The sequence below is a fragment of the Hyperolius riggenbachi genome, chromosome 4, assembly GCF_040937935.1.
Source record: "Hyperolius riggenbachi isolate aHypRig1 chromosome 4, aHypRig1.pri, whole genome shotgun sequence".
Taxonomy (NCBI): Eukaryota; Metazoa; Chordata; class Amphibia; order Anura; family Hyperoliidae; genus Hyperolius; species Hyperolius riggenbachi.
The window spans coordinates 226736770-226754460 of NC_090649.1; the positions used below are offsets into that span (position 1 = coordinate 226736770).

At 39.7% G+C, this 17691-nt stretch overlaps 1 protein-coding gene across 19 annotated transcripts in view; it reads right to left on the reverse strand.

Moving 5' to 3' along the window:
* DST (dystonin) overlaps positions 1-17691 on the reverse strand; it is a 748258-nt gene that overhangs the window by 241099 nt on the left and 489468 nt on the right. For 18 of the 19 annotated variants that reach the window (XM_068281417.1, XM_068281405.1, XM_068281402.1 and 15 more), the window contains 4 exons: positions 16182-16270; positions 14313-14448; positions 2165-2317; positions 841-1074 (listed from right to left, as the gene is read on the reverse strand). In XM_068281417.1, the coding sequence (XP_068137518.1) occupies positions 841-1074; positions 2165-2317; positions 14313-14448; positions 16182-16270 (612 nt within the window). Of the gene's footprint in view, positions 1-840; positions 1075-2164; positions 2318-3420; positions 3655-6892; positions 7037-8188; positions 8396-8481; positions 8623-8963; positions 13578-14312; positions 14449-16181; positions 16271-17691 lie in introns of all 19 variants that reach the window. The other variant, XM_068281416.1, reaches the window with a different exon arrangement.

The window sequence follows — 17691 nt, forward strand, 5'->3', positions numbered from 1 at the left end:
TTGCGGGGGGGGGGCACCTCAAAGCCCCCCTCCGCGGTGAAATTCCCCCCCTCCCTCTCCTCCCTCCCTTCCCCGGAGATCCGAGGCTGCACAGGAACAGATCTGTCCTGTGCAGCCTCTAACAGGTTCCTGCCTGTCATGTGACAGCGATCCCCGACCGCTGATCGGCCGGGGATCGCTGATCTGGTACAACGCTGCTACTGTTAGCAGCGTTGTACAAATGTAAACAAAGCAGATTATTTCCGCTTGTGTTTACACTTAGCCTGCGAGCCGCGATCGGCGGCCCGCAGGCTATTCACGGAGCCCCCCGCCGTGAATTGACAGGAAGCAGCCGCTCACGCGAGTAGCTGCTTCCTGATTAATTAGCCTGAAGCCAGTTCTGCGTCACTGGTCCTGCAGCTGCCACTTTGGCGATGCGCGTTATGAGTGCGCGGTCGGCAAGTGGTTAAGTTCCATTCATGCAAATGCACCAAGATTATTTCTCCCTTTTCTTTATATATTTATGTAAAATATTTCAGCATCCCGCCAACAAAAATGACTAAAAATAAGGTTAAACATTTGCAATTGTGCCAATTTGGATCCCACTAGTATAAAAGCAAAGCAGATAAGAATAGTGCAAGTACATTTTGGGCAAGGCTATATTTTCAATGCAAATTTACTGGTTACAGATTTTCATAGGTTCAGGCTGTTTAATTTGGGCACAACATTATACCAGTAATTACTGTTCACATTAAAGGCAATGGCAATGACAGTATTAGACTTAGGTGTATCTAGGGGGTAGGGGGAAGGTTAGTGTTAGGTGTGAGCAAGAGGAAGGTAAAAGTGACAAATGCAAATTACCTTTTCCGTTTCTTTTTTAATGGCTGTTGTAACTGCTTTATCCAATTCCTTCTTGGACTCTTCTGCTTTCTTCTGGATAAGTTCAAACTTAGCTTTGGCTTCCTTCAGCTTCTTCTCAACTATGGCTTTTTCTTCAGGGGAAAGCTTATCTCCATGATCATGGAGGAATTTTTCTGTGTTCTTCACAATCTCTGCCAGTTCACTGGCGCCAGCCTGCATATCCTTCTGCAGCTCCTATAAGGCAGCACAAATGAATGAATGTATAAAAAATGAATTAATAGAATAATAAAAAGAGCTGATATACCGCAACACTAAGGGATACACTACAAATTCTTTAACAATACAAAAAATAAACTATCCAGTAAAGCAACAAAGAGCATGGCTCGTTTTCACTCATGATTCTGATTCAAGTGCATGATCAACATTTATCCAGTTAAATAAATCTGTTTTAACATTGCATCATTACAATGTTGTTTCTTTATTTGTTTTTTTTTATTTGTGCTACTACTTGGCGTTGGTTTAGAATTTAATTGGATCAGATCAATGGACCAATGGGAAGCCCTGATGGAAAATGTAAAGATGTACATACCAGGGCTTGCCAATTCTGGCTACAGTGAAGGTGATCATTATCACAAAGAGTAAGAGTGAGTTTAAATACGTTTTTTTTCCCTATTTTTATATAAAACATTTTGGTAATTTTATTTTAGAAAAGGTTCCTAATACACAATGCATTACTGTAGCAGCTCATTAAGCCCCAATAGAAAATAAAAATCCCTAGTGCAGACCTAAAATTCAAGTTTATGTGTGGTAAAAAAAAATCCATCATTTTAAGATGTTAGAAATGAAAATACGACTTAACAGGTCAAGCTTTGAAATAATCATAAAACATTACTGTATAAGCAGCCTTTTTTCTTCAGTTCTTTTATAAGCATACATACTAAAACCCCTATCGCAGCACCCGCCTGTGTCCCTGCATTGATGTCAGGTTCATCACGTGTGGTCAAGGGTGGAGGCGCCCACGGGGGGACACAACGACAGTCGCAGGGGGTGCTGCTGTGGGTGCGCACGCAGGAAAGGAATATTTTCTAGCACCCGTTTTTCTAAAGGGCTTCATGATTAGTTCAATTATATTGTGCTAACTGAAACCATCGTATCCCTATGTAAATGGCAAGCATGAGCTTGATTTACTTATTTTATTTATTCATGTAAAAAAAAAGTTAATATCCTGTATCTGATTAAAAGCCCCGGACCTTGCTTACTGATTTATCCTAGCCATATATGTGCAGCAAGAGTGACCATCTCCTTAGAAAATAGAGTAAAGCACCTCATATTCGCTCTGGTAATGCTGTAGATCAGCTGGACTGTCCCGTAAAATTAACTTGTCTTGTTGGCCAATCAGTTTGTTTTCTGTCTGTGTGAGCAAGTCACATATCTCCTGTAGCTTTCCCTTGTGTTCCTGCAGCTGCACTTCAGCATCCTGTTAGAGGGAAGACACAACAAAAGGGACTGTAAGTGCTCATATCCAATACATAAGCACTACATAGCCACAGAGCACAGTATGCTGTAAACATGATAGCAGTGGATCATGGTATGAAAAGGGTGACTGCAGTTTTGAGGATAGAAACATTACAATAATATCAAAACAATAGAAGATCAAGTTGAGAAAGGTTTGACCAAAGCCTGACCATGCACAAGTTAAAGTAGATGATTCATTTGCGTGGACAATCCAGTCTTTTTCCATCCTGGAACCTGTGTTAATAATGATGCACAAAAAGACATATCAAACAGAGAGGTTAGTGTTGAAATATGACAGATAAAGCAAGATGTACACTTAAGAAAGGTCTGCCAAAGCTTCATGCTATGAATCACACACACACACACACACAATAAAAACTATACCCCTGTACATGCACATTTACATGTTTCCCCAATATTTATTTTTATGTGGCAAGCATTCCTGTTCTGTAAGTATACTCATTCATATTACACTGACAGCTTTTATGATGCTGCAGCTTGTGTACTTTTTTTGCTACACAAGCATGAACAACTACTTTGAATAATTTTAGATACTAAATCTAAACTAAGAGCTACAGCGCCACGGAAGATGCTGGCGCTATATAAATCAAAAATAATAATAATAATTGTCATCCTCAGAGCTTCATCTGTGCTTTGATCTGGTACACAGAAAGCAAGGCATGAATTATAATCTAAACTATACAACAAAAAAGGCTACAGACTACAACCTATAGATTCTGACTTCCTGTTTCAACCCCCAACATTTTGCTCTGCTTATGTTTACAATAATCTCTGCACTAGAGTTTAAACTCTTTATTGCATCATGTATGCGAGTTATGTGTATAAAAGCCATAGCTTAATCTTACCACAGCCTGCAAATACATTTTGAACATAACATGACCTGTGTCATAGCTTAACCAAGATAAAAGACCACAAAATAGTTTTTCTACTGCTGTTAACGACTACATTTAGCACCAAGTTCAAAATGTATTAACTCCAAGCCCACTCTGGCAATTAGTGTAAACTGCATTCATATCTCTGCAGGACATGCACACTGAAGCAAACCTTCTGCTTATTCAAGTCCTGAACTACTAGCAGATGACTTTTTAAGGAATCCATTTGCGATGAGAGCTTCTTTTGAGCATCCTGGAAGCTGTTCTGTGTTGCATTCAGAAGCCTGAGCAGCTGTTTGCTTTGGTTAGGAGACAGGTCCTGGGCATGCTCAGATATGAAGAACTGGACATCAAATGCTGCTGTGTCTAGTTCTACCTTTTCTTCTGAGATCTGTATGTTTAAATCCTTCGAGAAAAATCACAGCCATTAAATACTACAGATACAGTGAAAATATTGATTCCTACACAAATTATATTGTTGAGTGCAATAAAGTACAGTAAATCAATCCATGAAACATCAATTGATATTAAGGGCTATTTTGTAAAATTTCCCATCTCGTTTGGACTTCAATCCAGCCCACCGCTTCAGCCCCGCTCCTCTTAGTGCCTCCCCTGACCTGCTGGGTCGAGTACTGCTCTGCCCATCTCCACCAGCAACCCGCCCTTTCCTGCGTACTGAAGCCTCTCACTGCACCACTATCCATCTCCATCAACAACCCGTTGCCCACTCCTTCCCCTTCTCAGCAGGTTTGAGCTACTCACTGCAGCACTGCCCATTTCCGCCCACTACTCGCCCTTTCTAGCGTTCTCCCTAGCCTGCATGTCCCAGCCAGATCGGGCTTGTTAACAGGCCATCCTGTGAACAGTCCTGGGTGATCTTCCCAGATTTTTTTTCCTCTTGCTGAGAGCAGAAGTGACAAAGGCTAATTTTGAGTTATCATTTGCACAAGGTTGCAGAGCCTGTCTGTCTTTTGCAGGATTTACATATCTGTTCTGGGTGAAGTAATGATCTAGTTATTATTACTATTGCTTCAACTTTTTACCAATTTTTTTTCATCACTTGTATTTTATATTTTTGATTATTATTTCAAGGTTGTAGCAATTAGTTGTATGTATGCCAATGGCGTTCCTACAATAGGGTGCAGGGGGGCGTGGCGCCCCGGGTGACAGACAGCCAGGGGGGTGTCACCACGACCCCTCATTGTTGCAGTGCAGGAGAGGAAGAGCAGCGCTGGAAGGAGGGGTGACAGGGATAGCGGCGGGGAGGGGGGACAGATCCCCCCCTCCCTCACCTGGGTCCCCTCCTTCTGCCTCTCTTCCCCTCCAAATGACAGCGGGGGCAGCGGGCAATGAACAGTCAGGGCGGGCAGAGACTACTCACTTTACTTCTGCGTTCCAGCAGCTGGAGCGCTCCGTCGCCGTCACGTGCCTCTTCTGCGCCTCCAATGCTGTGACACAAGAAGAGAGACAGAAGGAGGGGACCCAGGTGAGGGAGGGGGGGGGGGCATCTGTCCCCCCTCCCCACCGCTGCCCCCACTGCCCCTCCTTCTAGCGCTGCTTCCCCCTGGAGCATCTATACTGGGGGCAACTATACTAGCCATACTGGGGGCAGCTATACTAGCTATACTGGGGGCAGCTATACTAGCTATACTGGGGGCAACTATACTATCTATACTGGGGCAACTATACTGGCTATACTGGGGGCAGCTATACTAGCTATACTGGGGGCAGCTATACTAGCTATTACTGGGGGCAACTGTACTAGCTATACTGGGGGCAACTAAACTAGCTATACTGGGGGCAACTATACTAGCTTTACTGGGGGCAACTATACTAGCTATACTGGGGGCAGCTATACTAGCTATACTGGGGGCAACTAAACTAGCTATACTGGGGGCAACTATACTAACTATACTGGGGCAGCTATACTGGGGGCAACTATACTAGCTATACTGGGGGCAGCTATACTAGCTATACTGGGGGCAACTGTACTAGCTATACTGGGGGCAACTAAACTAGCTATACTGGGGGCAACTATGCTGGGGGCAACTATACTAGCTATACTGGGGGCAACTATACTAGCTATACTGGGGGCAACTATACTAGCTATACTGGGGGCAATAATACTATCTATACTGGGGAAGCTCTGGGGGCAACTATACTATCTATACTGGGGCAACTATACTAGCTATACTGGGGGCAACTATACTAGCTATACTGGGGGCAAATATACTAGCTATACTGGGGGCAACTATACTAGCTAATACTTTAAATTACAGTTAGCTCCGCCCTCATCCGATCATGACCACGCCCATTTTTTTTGCTGGTTGTGGCCACGCCCATTTTAAGGGGGGGGGTCTTTTAATACTCAGCACCGGGTGCCAAATGCCCTAGGTACGCCACTGATGTATGCTTTTCCCTTTTCTGTGTTTTTCTAATGCAGTTTTATGTGACAGTAGTTCATGGTGTTATCGGAGTACACATTTGTCTACAATTGCTGGAGTGAATAATTGTTCTGTGTCTGTGTGACTGACAACAGTGCGGATTCCACTGCTTCCATTTCCTGTTTATGTTGTGATGTTTACATTTAATTTATATTAGTTCGCATAAACGCTGTAATCATCTGCTCTTGATCCAGCCTCTCATCTTGATCCATCAAATTTAAAAACCTATTGCAACCCTCAAACCAAAACGTTCGCTCTTTCCTGTGTCCTAGACTGATATCACACATGCCACAACCAGGCTTTATAGCATATAAATGCATATGATAGAATGACCGACAAGATAGGGAGGGCCTATAAGTATAGACTCTGCACTGTACATAATTTTCAATGTCCAACAGAAATCAAGCTATGGGGTTTATATGTTATATGTATATATATATTGACAAAAATGAAGAAAGTTCCACACAAATGTCCACTGCAAAAATATAAATCCACCTTTACTTAATCCAGTTTACCTTATCTGTTGGTTTTTAATCGGGGTTAAATAAAGACAGATTTTTGAAACGAACATTTGTGCGGAACTTCCCTCATTTTGTCTCTGCATTTGGGTCTGAGTGGCCTGGCTCCAGCACTGCCATAGCAGCAGGGGATGAGCAGAATTCACCAAACGTCTACACCACATTGATATATATGAATAGAGTGTTATTTGGACATTTTCACTGACTGTTCATGTATAGTGTCTGCATGTATGCAATGTACTAATTAGTGCTATCATGTATTGTTTATCAAATTGCATTATGCAAAATGCATTATTATCAAAAGTTAGGTTTTACACACTCTGCCTAAAAACCCCATTGCTGGATTTCTATTGGAGATAAAGAATTATCTGTAATGATTATTTACATTCCACAATCTGGTAGTTTGGTGGATTCATCTGAGATGAATACCTTTTATGTACAATGAAAAAGCTGAAAGTATAGAAATGGAGGAATAGCAATGCTTTCATAGTTTGAAAAAGACCCTCTAATTGAATTGAATCAAATGATACCACATACTATGACATTACAGTGTAGGACATTCAAACTGTATGGCTAGCATTTAGAGATAGCCCTTCTCTATTTTGACATGACATAATGTAATAGTACACAAAGAAAGTTTACAAGTCTCATGAAAAAAAGAGACAATGATATATTACTATACCTTTAAAGACTGCAAGGTTTGCTTCAACACATTTACATCATTTGTATTCAGTGTAAAATCCATTGTTTCTCTATTAGCTGTTACCCAATCCGAGAGCACTTGCAGACGATTAAGAAGACCTTGATGAGTTTCTGCTAACTTAGTCTAGAAAGCAATATAATAAAATATTCATTAGCACAGAAAATAGTTTTTCCTAAACCTTCAATTCTCTCAATCAATGTAGTATGCAATAGTATAACATAATAATATCCAGCAATGGATAAATAATGATCTCTGAACTCTAACTCTCAAAAACAGGTCTGGCCATATTGTGAAGACACATGGGCCTGATTTGTTGTGGCCTCTCATGATCTCATGATTATGAAAAAGGAGTGAGGAAAAATGCGTGTCAGAATATGATTATAATATCAGTAAAATTACCAATATTCTACTACTATCCTCAATAGTAAAATATTGGTAATTCAGTCGATATTCTACTATGGCTGATTACTCATAACATTCACCACCCCCATTTACTCCTAACACTAAACCCCTTAATTACCGGACCAAGTCAGACAGATAATCAAAAAGCCTGGAGTTAAGCTACAATGCAGCCAAATGCTGATGCACTACTGGTACTACAAAGTTTTCCATCAGGTCCGATACTTGACTGCTGGATCTCTTACTGGCTGAATGGTCTTGACGTGAATGGTCATATGATGCTTTTAATGGAGCAGGGTGGATTGTCTCATGTAATATTTGCTGCATAGCATGAAAATGGCCTACTTGTCTGAAACAGCAGGCTGTCCCTGTATGGACAGAGATATCATGTTTTAAATATGATTTCATAAAAGAGCCAATTTAACATTTTTTGATGGTGCGGATTGAAACAGTCGCTCAACCCCTGCAGCAGCAGACAATATTTAAGAAGCTTGGACTTCGGCTACAGTGTAGGCAAACCTTGGTGCACTATTGGCAATTTTACTCGTGCCCGTCTCTGCAAATGTAGCAGAACGCTAACTCCACCTCCACTATTTTTTCCAGGCACCTCCAGCATCCAAATTAGTGTATGTAGCCAGCTTTTCTGGCTCTTAACACAGGCGCCTATAGCGGCACCAAAATTTCCCCAGCGCCTCTAGCATCTAAATTGTCCAGTTTCATGTGTATATCCACAAAACATACACTACTAATGGGAACTAAGGACTGATTTGTGAAATGGTGCTCTATACCACCATTAAGGGGCAACCTAGTGGATACATATTATCTAAATACATTTATTTGCCTATATTCAGCTTCACTATTTTATTCATTCCTTACCATTTCCGTATCCACTGCAAATGCAATTTGCTTTGCTCGATCTGATGATATTTCACAAACTGCAACAAAGGCTTTCATCAAATTGTCACTTAACTCCTTGAGATGAGTTCCTGGAACCTCATCAGGCATAGACACTAAGAATTGCTCTGCCAGTTGCACATCCCTTTTGAGACTTACAGAAAAAGCAGCCAACCTTGAATCAAATGCCTAAAAGAAGAAAAAACACATTTTACTACATTTTCATCTACTGAGTTTAAGTGGCTGAATTTAACTGAAAAGCCTGATATAGTTACTTCAAGCTGCTCAAGTTGCATTTTGAGTGTTTCCAGGTTGTCACTGATGGGTGGCAGATTATCTAAGTGAAGCTTCTGATCTTGAACAACAGTTGAATGTTTACGTAACGTTTGACAATGCTGATTTAATGATATGGTTACCTAAAATAAATACAGATAAATCAAACACATTTTACTAAAATAGGTCAGGCAACAAAGTAAAATACAAAGCTATTTAAAACCTATATCATTTCAAATATCATCATTATTATGGGAATCAATTTTAAAAAAAATTCTTTTTGCATAGGTTAAAAGACAACAAGCAAGAATACTAATCCTGCTACTATTATTTATACTATTTTTTTTATAGCGCCACCTTCTGTAGCGCTGTGCATACTACAAAATAAATAGTGGGGAGCATAGATACATGATGTTCTAGCTACTACGAAGGTCATTATTACTTCTATATAAAAATCATCATCAGCATAATATGAACAACTTACCTTAACCACTGAATGGTCATCTGCCTTTTGCTTTTCTTCAGGTGCATTTATCATATCTGATGAGCAAGGATTCACATCACAGGGCTTCAGATCATCTTCTTTTTGCTCCACTGTGGTGGCTGTTATGCCATTTTCTGCTTGTCTGGACTTAGTGTCTGGGAGCAAAGATTTGGTCTCTGCTAGATTTTGCTTGTTCAGATCCTCATGCTGGGAAGAGGGGGACACTAACTCACTAGGGAACAAACCTTTATTTATGCTTATTAATGTTTCCAGTTTATTAGAATTTTCAGATTCTGGAGGCATGTGGAAGATTTGATCTAGCTGGGAAGAGATTAATTTAGGATGATTTAGTTCTAGAATGTGTGGTTCACTTAAAGAAGGTTTGGTGCTGTCATTTTTCTCTTTATTATGTTTTTGATCAGCCTCACAACTAACTTTACAGTTCTCACTTTTTTCAGTTGGTCCAGGAACATCCTCTTCCATTTTGTTGTATGTAGATGACTGCTCACCTCCTAGATTAACACTTTCAACATTTTTTATTGCAGTGGTGTGTGCGCTATCACCGACTAAACAGTTTTGCCCTTGTGAGATTTCGAATGATTCCTTCAAAGGCGAATCTTGCTTGGCAGAGGTTTCTACTGTCTGGACAATTCCTGCACAGCTCTTGAGATATGTTGCTAAATTATCGCTTTCTACAATGCTTTCAAGGATGGCATTATTTTCATTGTTAGTTTCAGCGCTTCCAACTACAGGATTGGTAGTACGGACTTCCAGATCCTTAGTAGGGCTTTTATTAACTGATGAATCAAATAATGCATTCAGATTGTCAATATGAATAGGACTTTTCCCTTGTTCAGCACTTTCTTTAAACTTAGATGCATCTTGATTTCTCTCAAGCTGATCTGTAATGCTGCATATTTCTAAATCATTAGTATGCTCAAGTGAAGTGCAACTCAATTTGCTTGGATCTTTCTGTTCCTGGAATGGTTTGCTATCTGGCACATCAGAAATGCTCTGATTTTGTAACTCCAAGTTCTCTTTAAGAAAATCAGTTTCGCCCTGTTCACTACCAGAGACTAGAAGAGCAGGACTAATAGCATCTTTAATCTCACCAAAAGGGTATGGCCCAACCAGCTGCTCTGCCCTAAAATTAATGTCATTTTGCTGTAAAGCATCATGATTGGAATTTGAGGCATTCACTTCACTTTGACAAAATCCATTATCCTTCACAGCATTAGCACTATGGTCTCTTCTCTGTAGGTCATCACTCAGTTCACCTACACCTTTAACGGATTGACAATTTAAATTAACGTATGCATTTTCCTGCTCACACTGTGGCTTTCCATCAAATGTACTATTCACATAGCCTTGCTCAGCCTTTTCAGATCCACTTCCCAAGTCAGCAGTTGCACCACAATTTTTAACTAAAATATTTTTCTGAAGCTTCTCAGCATAGCCATTATCATCTTGAATTTCAATAGGTGAGTCAACTTCTTTAAGCAAAGTGGTATCATCTTTATGATGAACTGAAATCTCCACTTCACAACATGTAGTATTATCTTCTGCAAAAGAATGGTTATTATCAAGTGCATCAGAAGTGTTAATAGCTGATGGTTGGGGGCATTTGGTGCTGTGTTGTATATTTTCATCTTCCGTCTGTTTGGAACAAGTACTTTTTCCTTGTTTTTGATGAATTTCACAAGGTTGCTCAACACATGATTCATTCAGAGTCTCAAGTTTATTGAAAGAACTGTCTAAGTTATTATTTTCTAACTTATCAGTGGAATCATCTAAAGGACCAACTAAGCAAACTTTTCCATCCAAGCAAGTTTTTATCTGAAAGTCAATCAAATCAGTGGGGCTACTAAAATCAAACTGATCAACTGCATTATCAATTTCATCAGCTTCAGCATATCTACCTGAATGTTCCTCAGCTGCATGATAATCTTCTTCGCTGTTTGCCTCATCCGTAACAAAACAATCAATGTCAGTTTCACTAAAACAACTCTCAGAAAATTCCTCATCCATAACTTCATTTCTGGTTACTGTGGAATCCTTATAAGGGTCACCTGAAACCTCATCTTTGAAACTGTTATATGTCCTGCTTTCCAACTCTTCTTCCTCAGCAGGTGCTGAAACTGTGCTGTATTCCTTTGGAGGTGGAATCACCGAGAGAATTACAGTATGGTCTTCTAAACATGAGTTACATTCAGAATCTTCTTCAGTTATCGTTTCTAGTAGCTGTCTTCCAAGTACTTCATCAGTGTTTTCAGCATCATTGCTATAATAATACGTTTCATCATCTGAACTTGTATCACTCTGTGTGGGTGTCCTGTCTTCAATTTCTCCTCCAATGGACTTCCATTTCTTAAGAGACACGCTATTAGTAACATCATATTCACTGTCATCATCCCCGACAGATATTTCTGAATCACTGCTGCTTTCCATATATCTATGTGTCTTAATTTCAGAATCATGAGAACAATCACTGAACTCCTCTTCATCATCGTTAAGAATGAAAACTCCCTTATGCAGAATATCAGAGGTAACATCATGATCCGAATGAGACAGTGTGCCAGTGTCATTTATACAAATACCTTTAAATTGTTCTTCCCTACTTTCGATACTTATGGAATTAGCAACCAAACTAAATAACTGATCGGTTTTATCATCACAAGTGTTAATTGGTACAGGGGTATTCTTACCCCCATTCTCCAAACTATTGGTGGGCAAAACTAAAAGTTCACTGTGGCTGTCAAGATGATCTTCACTGTTAAGTACCACTTTGTTGCAATTATAATCAAAAACAATATCATTTGTTTGCTTCACTTGAACATCAGCTGTGCCCTTTTGGTTGCTTTCTGCAGGAAAAGACTTCTCTACTTCATTTACCTTATTTAGTTCAGTACAGCCTTGTAAGGCAGGTTGGCTGGATACATCATCTGGTTCAAATTTTTTGAACAGCTGACATATCACATCTTCAGCCTGGTTGTCAGAATTGTCCATATACTGAGGTTGGGCTTGAGATGCGCCATCCCCACTCACTAGTTCTTCAAAATAAGATTTTAAAGGAGCTGCACAACTATCCTCAGTGCAGCTGTAGTCTATATGTAGCTTAACATCAATGGCTTCTACAGTGTTATCTGCTTCAGAGTTGCCTGTGCATGCCATATTATCTTCCATTGATATACGTACTATGTTCTCAGACTCTAGCAACATGCTGGCCGCTTCATCAAGATCACCATCAAACAATAGAAGTCTTTCTCCTGTATTGGCATCAATATAGCTATTAATCATAAGGTAGGAAATGAACAACTGTTTTGTATGGTCAGGGTTGTGCGTCAACGGTTCCTCCGATTTATTTTCAGTAGCTTCGCTCAACTGAGCAGTCTGAGATTCGTAACCAGACATCCATTTGAAAGCATTTTTGCATGTAGGTTCCAGTACATCTATATTTGGCATTTTGTCTTGTAATTCCAAGTTGCTGAGGACCAATGCAGTGCTATTTTCTACAATACCAAGCTGAACAGCCGTGTCTAGCCTCACAATCTCTGATGTTTCAGGTATGTATAAGCCAGCAATTTTTTGTCTGTTGCTTAGGATCTTAAGTGCCAGTTCATTAGAAATCATGCCTTGCTGTAAAGATGTGGACACTGGGAATATCTCACTTGTATCAGGCCATATAAGTCCAATAAACCCTCTCTGTGCTTCAAGAACCATTAATGCACTACGATATGATATTAAATTACATTGTACTGCTTCATCCACAGTCAAGCGCTTTTTACTAGTTGGACAAATTATTCCTCCATGTTGAACCTGTTGGGTTAATATTCCAGAAACCAATGCCTGATCAATTATGCCCTGCTTTCGTGATTCCTCCAGTGACCATTTCTTTCCAGTATCTGGGTCAATAATGCCTCCTGAAAGAAGCTGAGCGCCCAAGAGCCTATACAAGACTTCCCGTTCAATGATTCCTTCATGAGCTGCTCGTAAAACATTAACTTTCCTTCCAGATTTTAATGTGATTTTCCCCTTTTCTTCTTCATTAACTGAAAGAAATCTCATCCCTGTTATTTTATCGATGACAGTCCTCTGGAGGAGCTCTGCCAGGGTAAGTTTCTCTGCAGTGATAGGATCAATCAGGTCTTTGCCTGACTTTTGTTTTTCAAGGAGTTTTGTGAACATTGATGGGGAAATCATGTTTCGCTGAAACAGTTTATTTACACTAAGTTGCTCTCCAGTTTTAGGAACCTGTAGACAGCCAAAATAAAGTAATGTGTTCATCATATTGATTCCTAGCATTTCTGATATTAATCCTTGTTCAGTGGCAGCTATTATGGGAAAATCACTTGAAATTGTAGAAATAATAGTTTTTGCATGAGATAATTCCTGCAGTCGCATTCCGACCTGTTCATCGATAAGATCGTGACTCTTGGCTCCTTCAACATCATAGCACATCTTTGTGTGAGGACAAACTAGTCCTGAAACAGTCAGCTGCATTTCAAGCAGCTTCATTCCAGTTTCATAGTCAATAAGGCCTTGCAAAACAGAGCTATAAATTGAATGAACTGTTCCATTTGTCTCGTCAATGGTTCCTGATATAACCTTATCAACCTAAAAAAGGGAAAAAATAAAAACAATTGGGTTTAGTCACTAACATATTTCCATTTAATTGCACTTCAAAAATAAAATACTTACCAAAGATGATGCAAGCAATTGTATTAGCAGCTCAAAGTGCAAGCGATATATGTCAGTAGTCTTGACAGGAAAGGTGTCACAAGCTTTGAAATCAGCATGCATCTGTGAACTAGAACCTAGTTTTGAGAGCCACTGTGGGTGTTAGTAAAAACAGTTGATGACAGCAGGCAGATCACATCACCTGTAAAGCAAATAGTCATGCCACTTGATGTTTGTGATGAGTTAGAGAGAAAGTCACACACTGCACCATGTTTATCATGTTTACAGCATATTGCATAAATAACACCTGATGGATCCAATGCTGTTAATAAAGTCAGGACCACACCTGATAGATCAAATGTTGTTAATAACAAAGTCAGGATGATAATACAGTTGCCAGATCGACAGGTAACACACTGGTGATCTTATTCTAGGTTTGTCAGATGAGATCTTCAGACAGCATGGAAAGAAAGAATCTGTGAAAATCCAGCCACTAAAGTATTAGCCTGACCCTCTGGCTATATGCTACAAGTCCAGAAAAAAACCAAAACAAAAAACAAAACAAAGATTCCCGACTAAACTACTGAAAAAATGATTAATATGTCATGCAGAAAACCACACACTGCAGAACTGATGCACAGCAAAGAGACCACACAATTCTAATGATGTCACCTTCTGTTCCACCAGTTTCTCCACCAAGTCCTTGGCTTCTTGCTGCTGTCTTTCATACTCTCTTGACAACATATTTTGGCTCTCTTGAAGTGCTTTGATTTGCGCTTCTATATCCATTCTTTCTTCTTCTGTTAGTCTGTTAAAGAAAAAAAAATACAGAAAGTATCTTTAAAGAAGCCATAAAGCACAGTGGATATAATTTAAGAAACTTTTTAGTGCCCTTGTTTCATCTAATTCATTAACTATCTTTATAAGGCCACGTTAAGTGAAACCTTATTCATTAATTAGTGATTAATTATGTGTACAAATCAACACCTATGCATGAAACTGGAAACAACACAGAAAAGTGCCACAATAAAAGAAACAGAGAAAGAACCTTCAATTAAGCAACAGATAAAGATAGAAGTCAGAGAGAAGAAAGCTTAGGACATCTAGTGACGTACAGAAAATATATTAAAACCACCATGTGGTTTATCGACTTTACCTTTTACATAAAATATCATAGGAAGTTTCCTGCAGAAATTAACTAAGAGTAAAGGGTGCTTATGTTATTTCTCCGATAAAGGAGCACCACAAACCTTTAAACCCACTTATCAGGTTGTAGACAGCTACTCAAGTTTTGCAACACTAAGGTCCCAGGTTTTAATCTTGCCCAGGACACTTTCTGCTTTAAGAATGTAGGTTCCTTTTGTTTAACCGAGTCTTCTTTTAGCACTAAGACTTCCTCCCACAACCCCCCAAAATACTGATAAGTCAATTGAATCCCCCCCACCTTTCACCTTTCTTAGGTTGTTAGGGGCATTAAAGTAGCCATACATCTAGCCATGATGGGCAGATTCCACCAGGAGACAAATCTCTCTCTAAACGAATCTGATCTACACCACAGGAATCTTATATACTATTCATCCACAGCCCCCAGAGCCCCGAATTACCGCTACGTGGGGCACGCATCATAGCATCGCTGCTATGATGGCGCCCAGTTTCGACGCTCTCAGAGCTGCGCGCCGAAATGAACTGATTCGTGAATGTAGATTCTTTAAAGTACTAATCGAGTTGCCAGCATTATATACATAATAAAATATGTTCTGCTCATCACATTCTATGCCTTTCTCCTCTTTTCCAATCTTATTATTTTTACTTCTTTTTGTATTGTTCCCTTTATTATGGCCATTATAGCTTGCTCCACTTTACTGAGTCAATTTTAATTATTCAAGCTGATTGTGTAAAGCCTAAATTCCAGGAAACATTTTATTTTCAGTTTAGAGCAGCGAGGAAATATTTAGACGCACATTTGGTGTTTTTATTGGTTCACTATAGTCTAAAACCCCATCAGGACAGTTTATATCACCCTTTTCAAGAGGGGGGAAGAATGGGGTGAATGGGGGGGGGGGGGGGGGGCTGCATAGGCATTGTTTAACCCTAGTTATGTGCAGAACCCATTGTGAGTTTTTTTTTTATTAATACATTCAGCTGATCCAAGATTTATTACATGTGGGTGCATACATTTAACTGTAAACTCTGATTTACTCAGCAATCTTCTCTATATTCTGATATGGCTAGGTAAGAAATGCAATTTTTTGCCTCCTAATAGCAGACAGTTCTCAAAAAATCCAGTCCATGCTTGTTGCATCACCTATGTTCTCTAAGCTCCACAGATGAATCACAAAAGATACTGAGACATATCATATCTCCTGAACCACACTTTAATAAATAACAAAAATAACATTTCCACATAGAGGCAGCAAGAGGTCAAAGGACAGTAAACAATAAGTGTAACAAAGTCAACCAAAAATGTCATAAACAAACAATATCTGAACAATTCTGTCGCTTGGGGAATTTTTCTCTATCTTTAGCTCCGCTTTAAAATACCTGTCTCCATGCTTGGCTAATAATAATTGCAGAGTCTGCAGTGCAGCTCCCACTTCCTCCTGCTTAGTCAGAATTTCTTCAGTAGAAATCTATAAAACAATAAATAAAAATCAGTTACAATTAAGACATAAATCATTTGCACACCAAACTAGATAAATATCAATGTATTAAGAATTCAGAGGCTATGTTTGATCGGATGAACAAACAAAAACTTACAGTATAACTCCAGTCAAAACATGCACTGTTTCAGAATACCATATTTTATGTATATGGGGTAAGATACACATGTGCTAATCAAACCTGTTTATCCTGCAACTGTTAATAGACTTATAGCTCTCATTGCAGAGATATCTGATCAGGCTGGGAGAGGGGAGAGGGATGTAAATGAGGGAGGAGTTAAGCTTTTCGTTCTAAATTGTTCAAGAGCCCTGATTTCTTTGGATACTCTATAATGGCTCTATATGCCACTTAAATGTTGTTTATTAAGCTCTAGGCCTTAAAGAGACACTGAAGCGAAAAAAAATATGATATAATGAATTGGTTGTGTACTATGAATAATTACTAGAAGATTAGCAGCAAAGAAAATATTCTCATACTTTTATTTTCAGGTATATAGTGTTTTTTTTCTAACATTGCATTATTCTATAATATGTGCAGATTACACAACACTCAGAATTCAAAATGAGTCTTTCAGAGCAGTCTGTGAAGTAATGACCTCTCCTCTAGCAGAGAAAAAGTAAACAGTTCACTTACAGTTGAGATAATAAAAGTCAGATAACAGCCCTCTCCACGACTAACTTAGTCGGAGAGCTTAATGGCTTGTTTGCATAGAGATAACAACTGGAGTTTCTCAACTCTTCCTGTACTGGAAACAATTAGACTGATGTATCTGATCTTAATGTTTTATTTTTTAGCTGTACTACACATACAAATCATAATATAATTTTTTTTTTTGCGCTTTAGTGTCTCTTTAAGTGTGCAGAAGAGGGCAGAGTTTGTTACATCCATAACTCTGCCTACAATGTAATTTAAGACAGAACAGCAAAGTGCAAATGCCACCCTCCTCAGAATACTTCATTTGCTTGCGCAAATGGTAGGGAGTCCTGGTTCTCATCTGAAAAAATAAATAAAGTTTGCACTTAGTATTGGACTGCCATAGCATCCCTTTGCTGTATCAGTGATGCAACTACTCATGCCATTCTTAAAGAGATCCCAAGGTGGGATTATATTATGCTAGTGGGGCACAGAGGCTGGTTGTGCACACTAACACCAGCCTCTGTTGCCCCATTGTGTGCCTCAAAGACCCCCCTGCGCGCCGCTATACCCCCGCAGTGCTGGCGACACGCAGCGTGTCGCCAGCACAATGTTTATCTAAGCGCTGTTTGTCAGCGCCGCTCCCCCGCCTCCTCTGTATCGGCGCTACCCACCGTGTCACTTCCCTCCAATCAGCAGGAGGGAAGGGACACAGGCGGGTAGCGCCGATAAGGAGGAGGCGGGGGAGCAGTGCTGA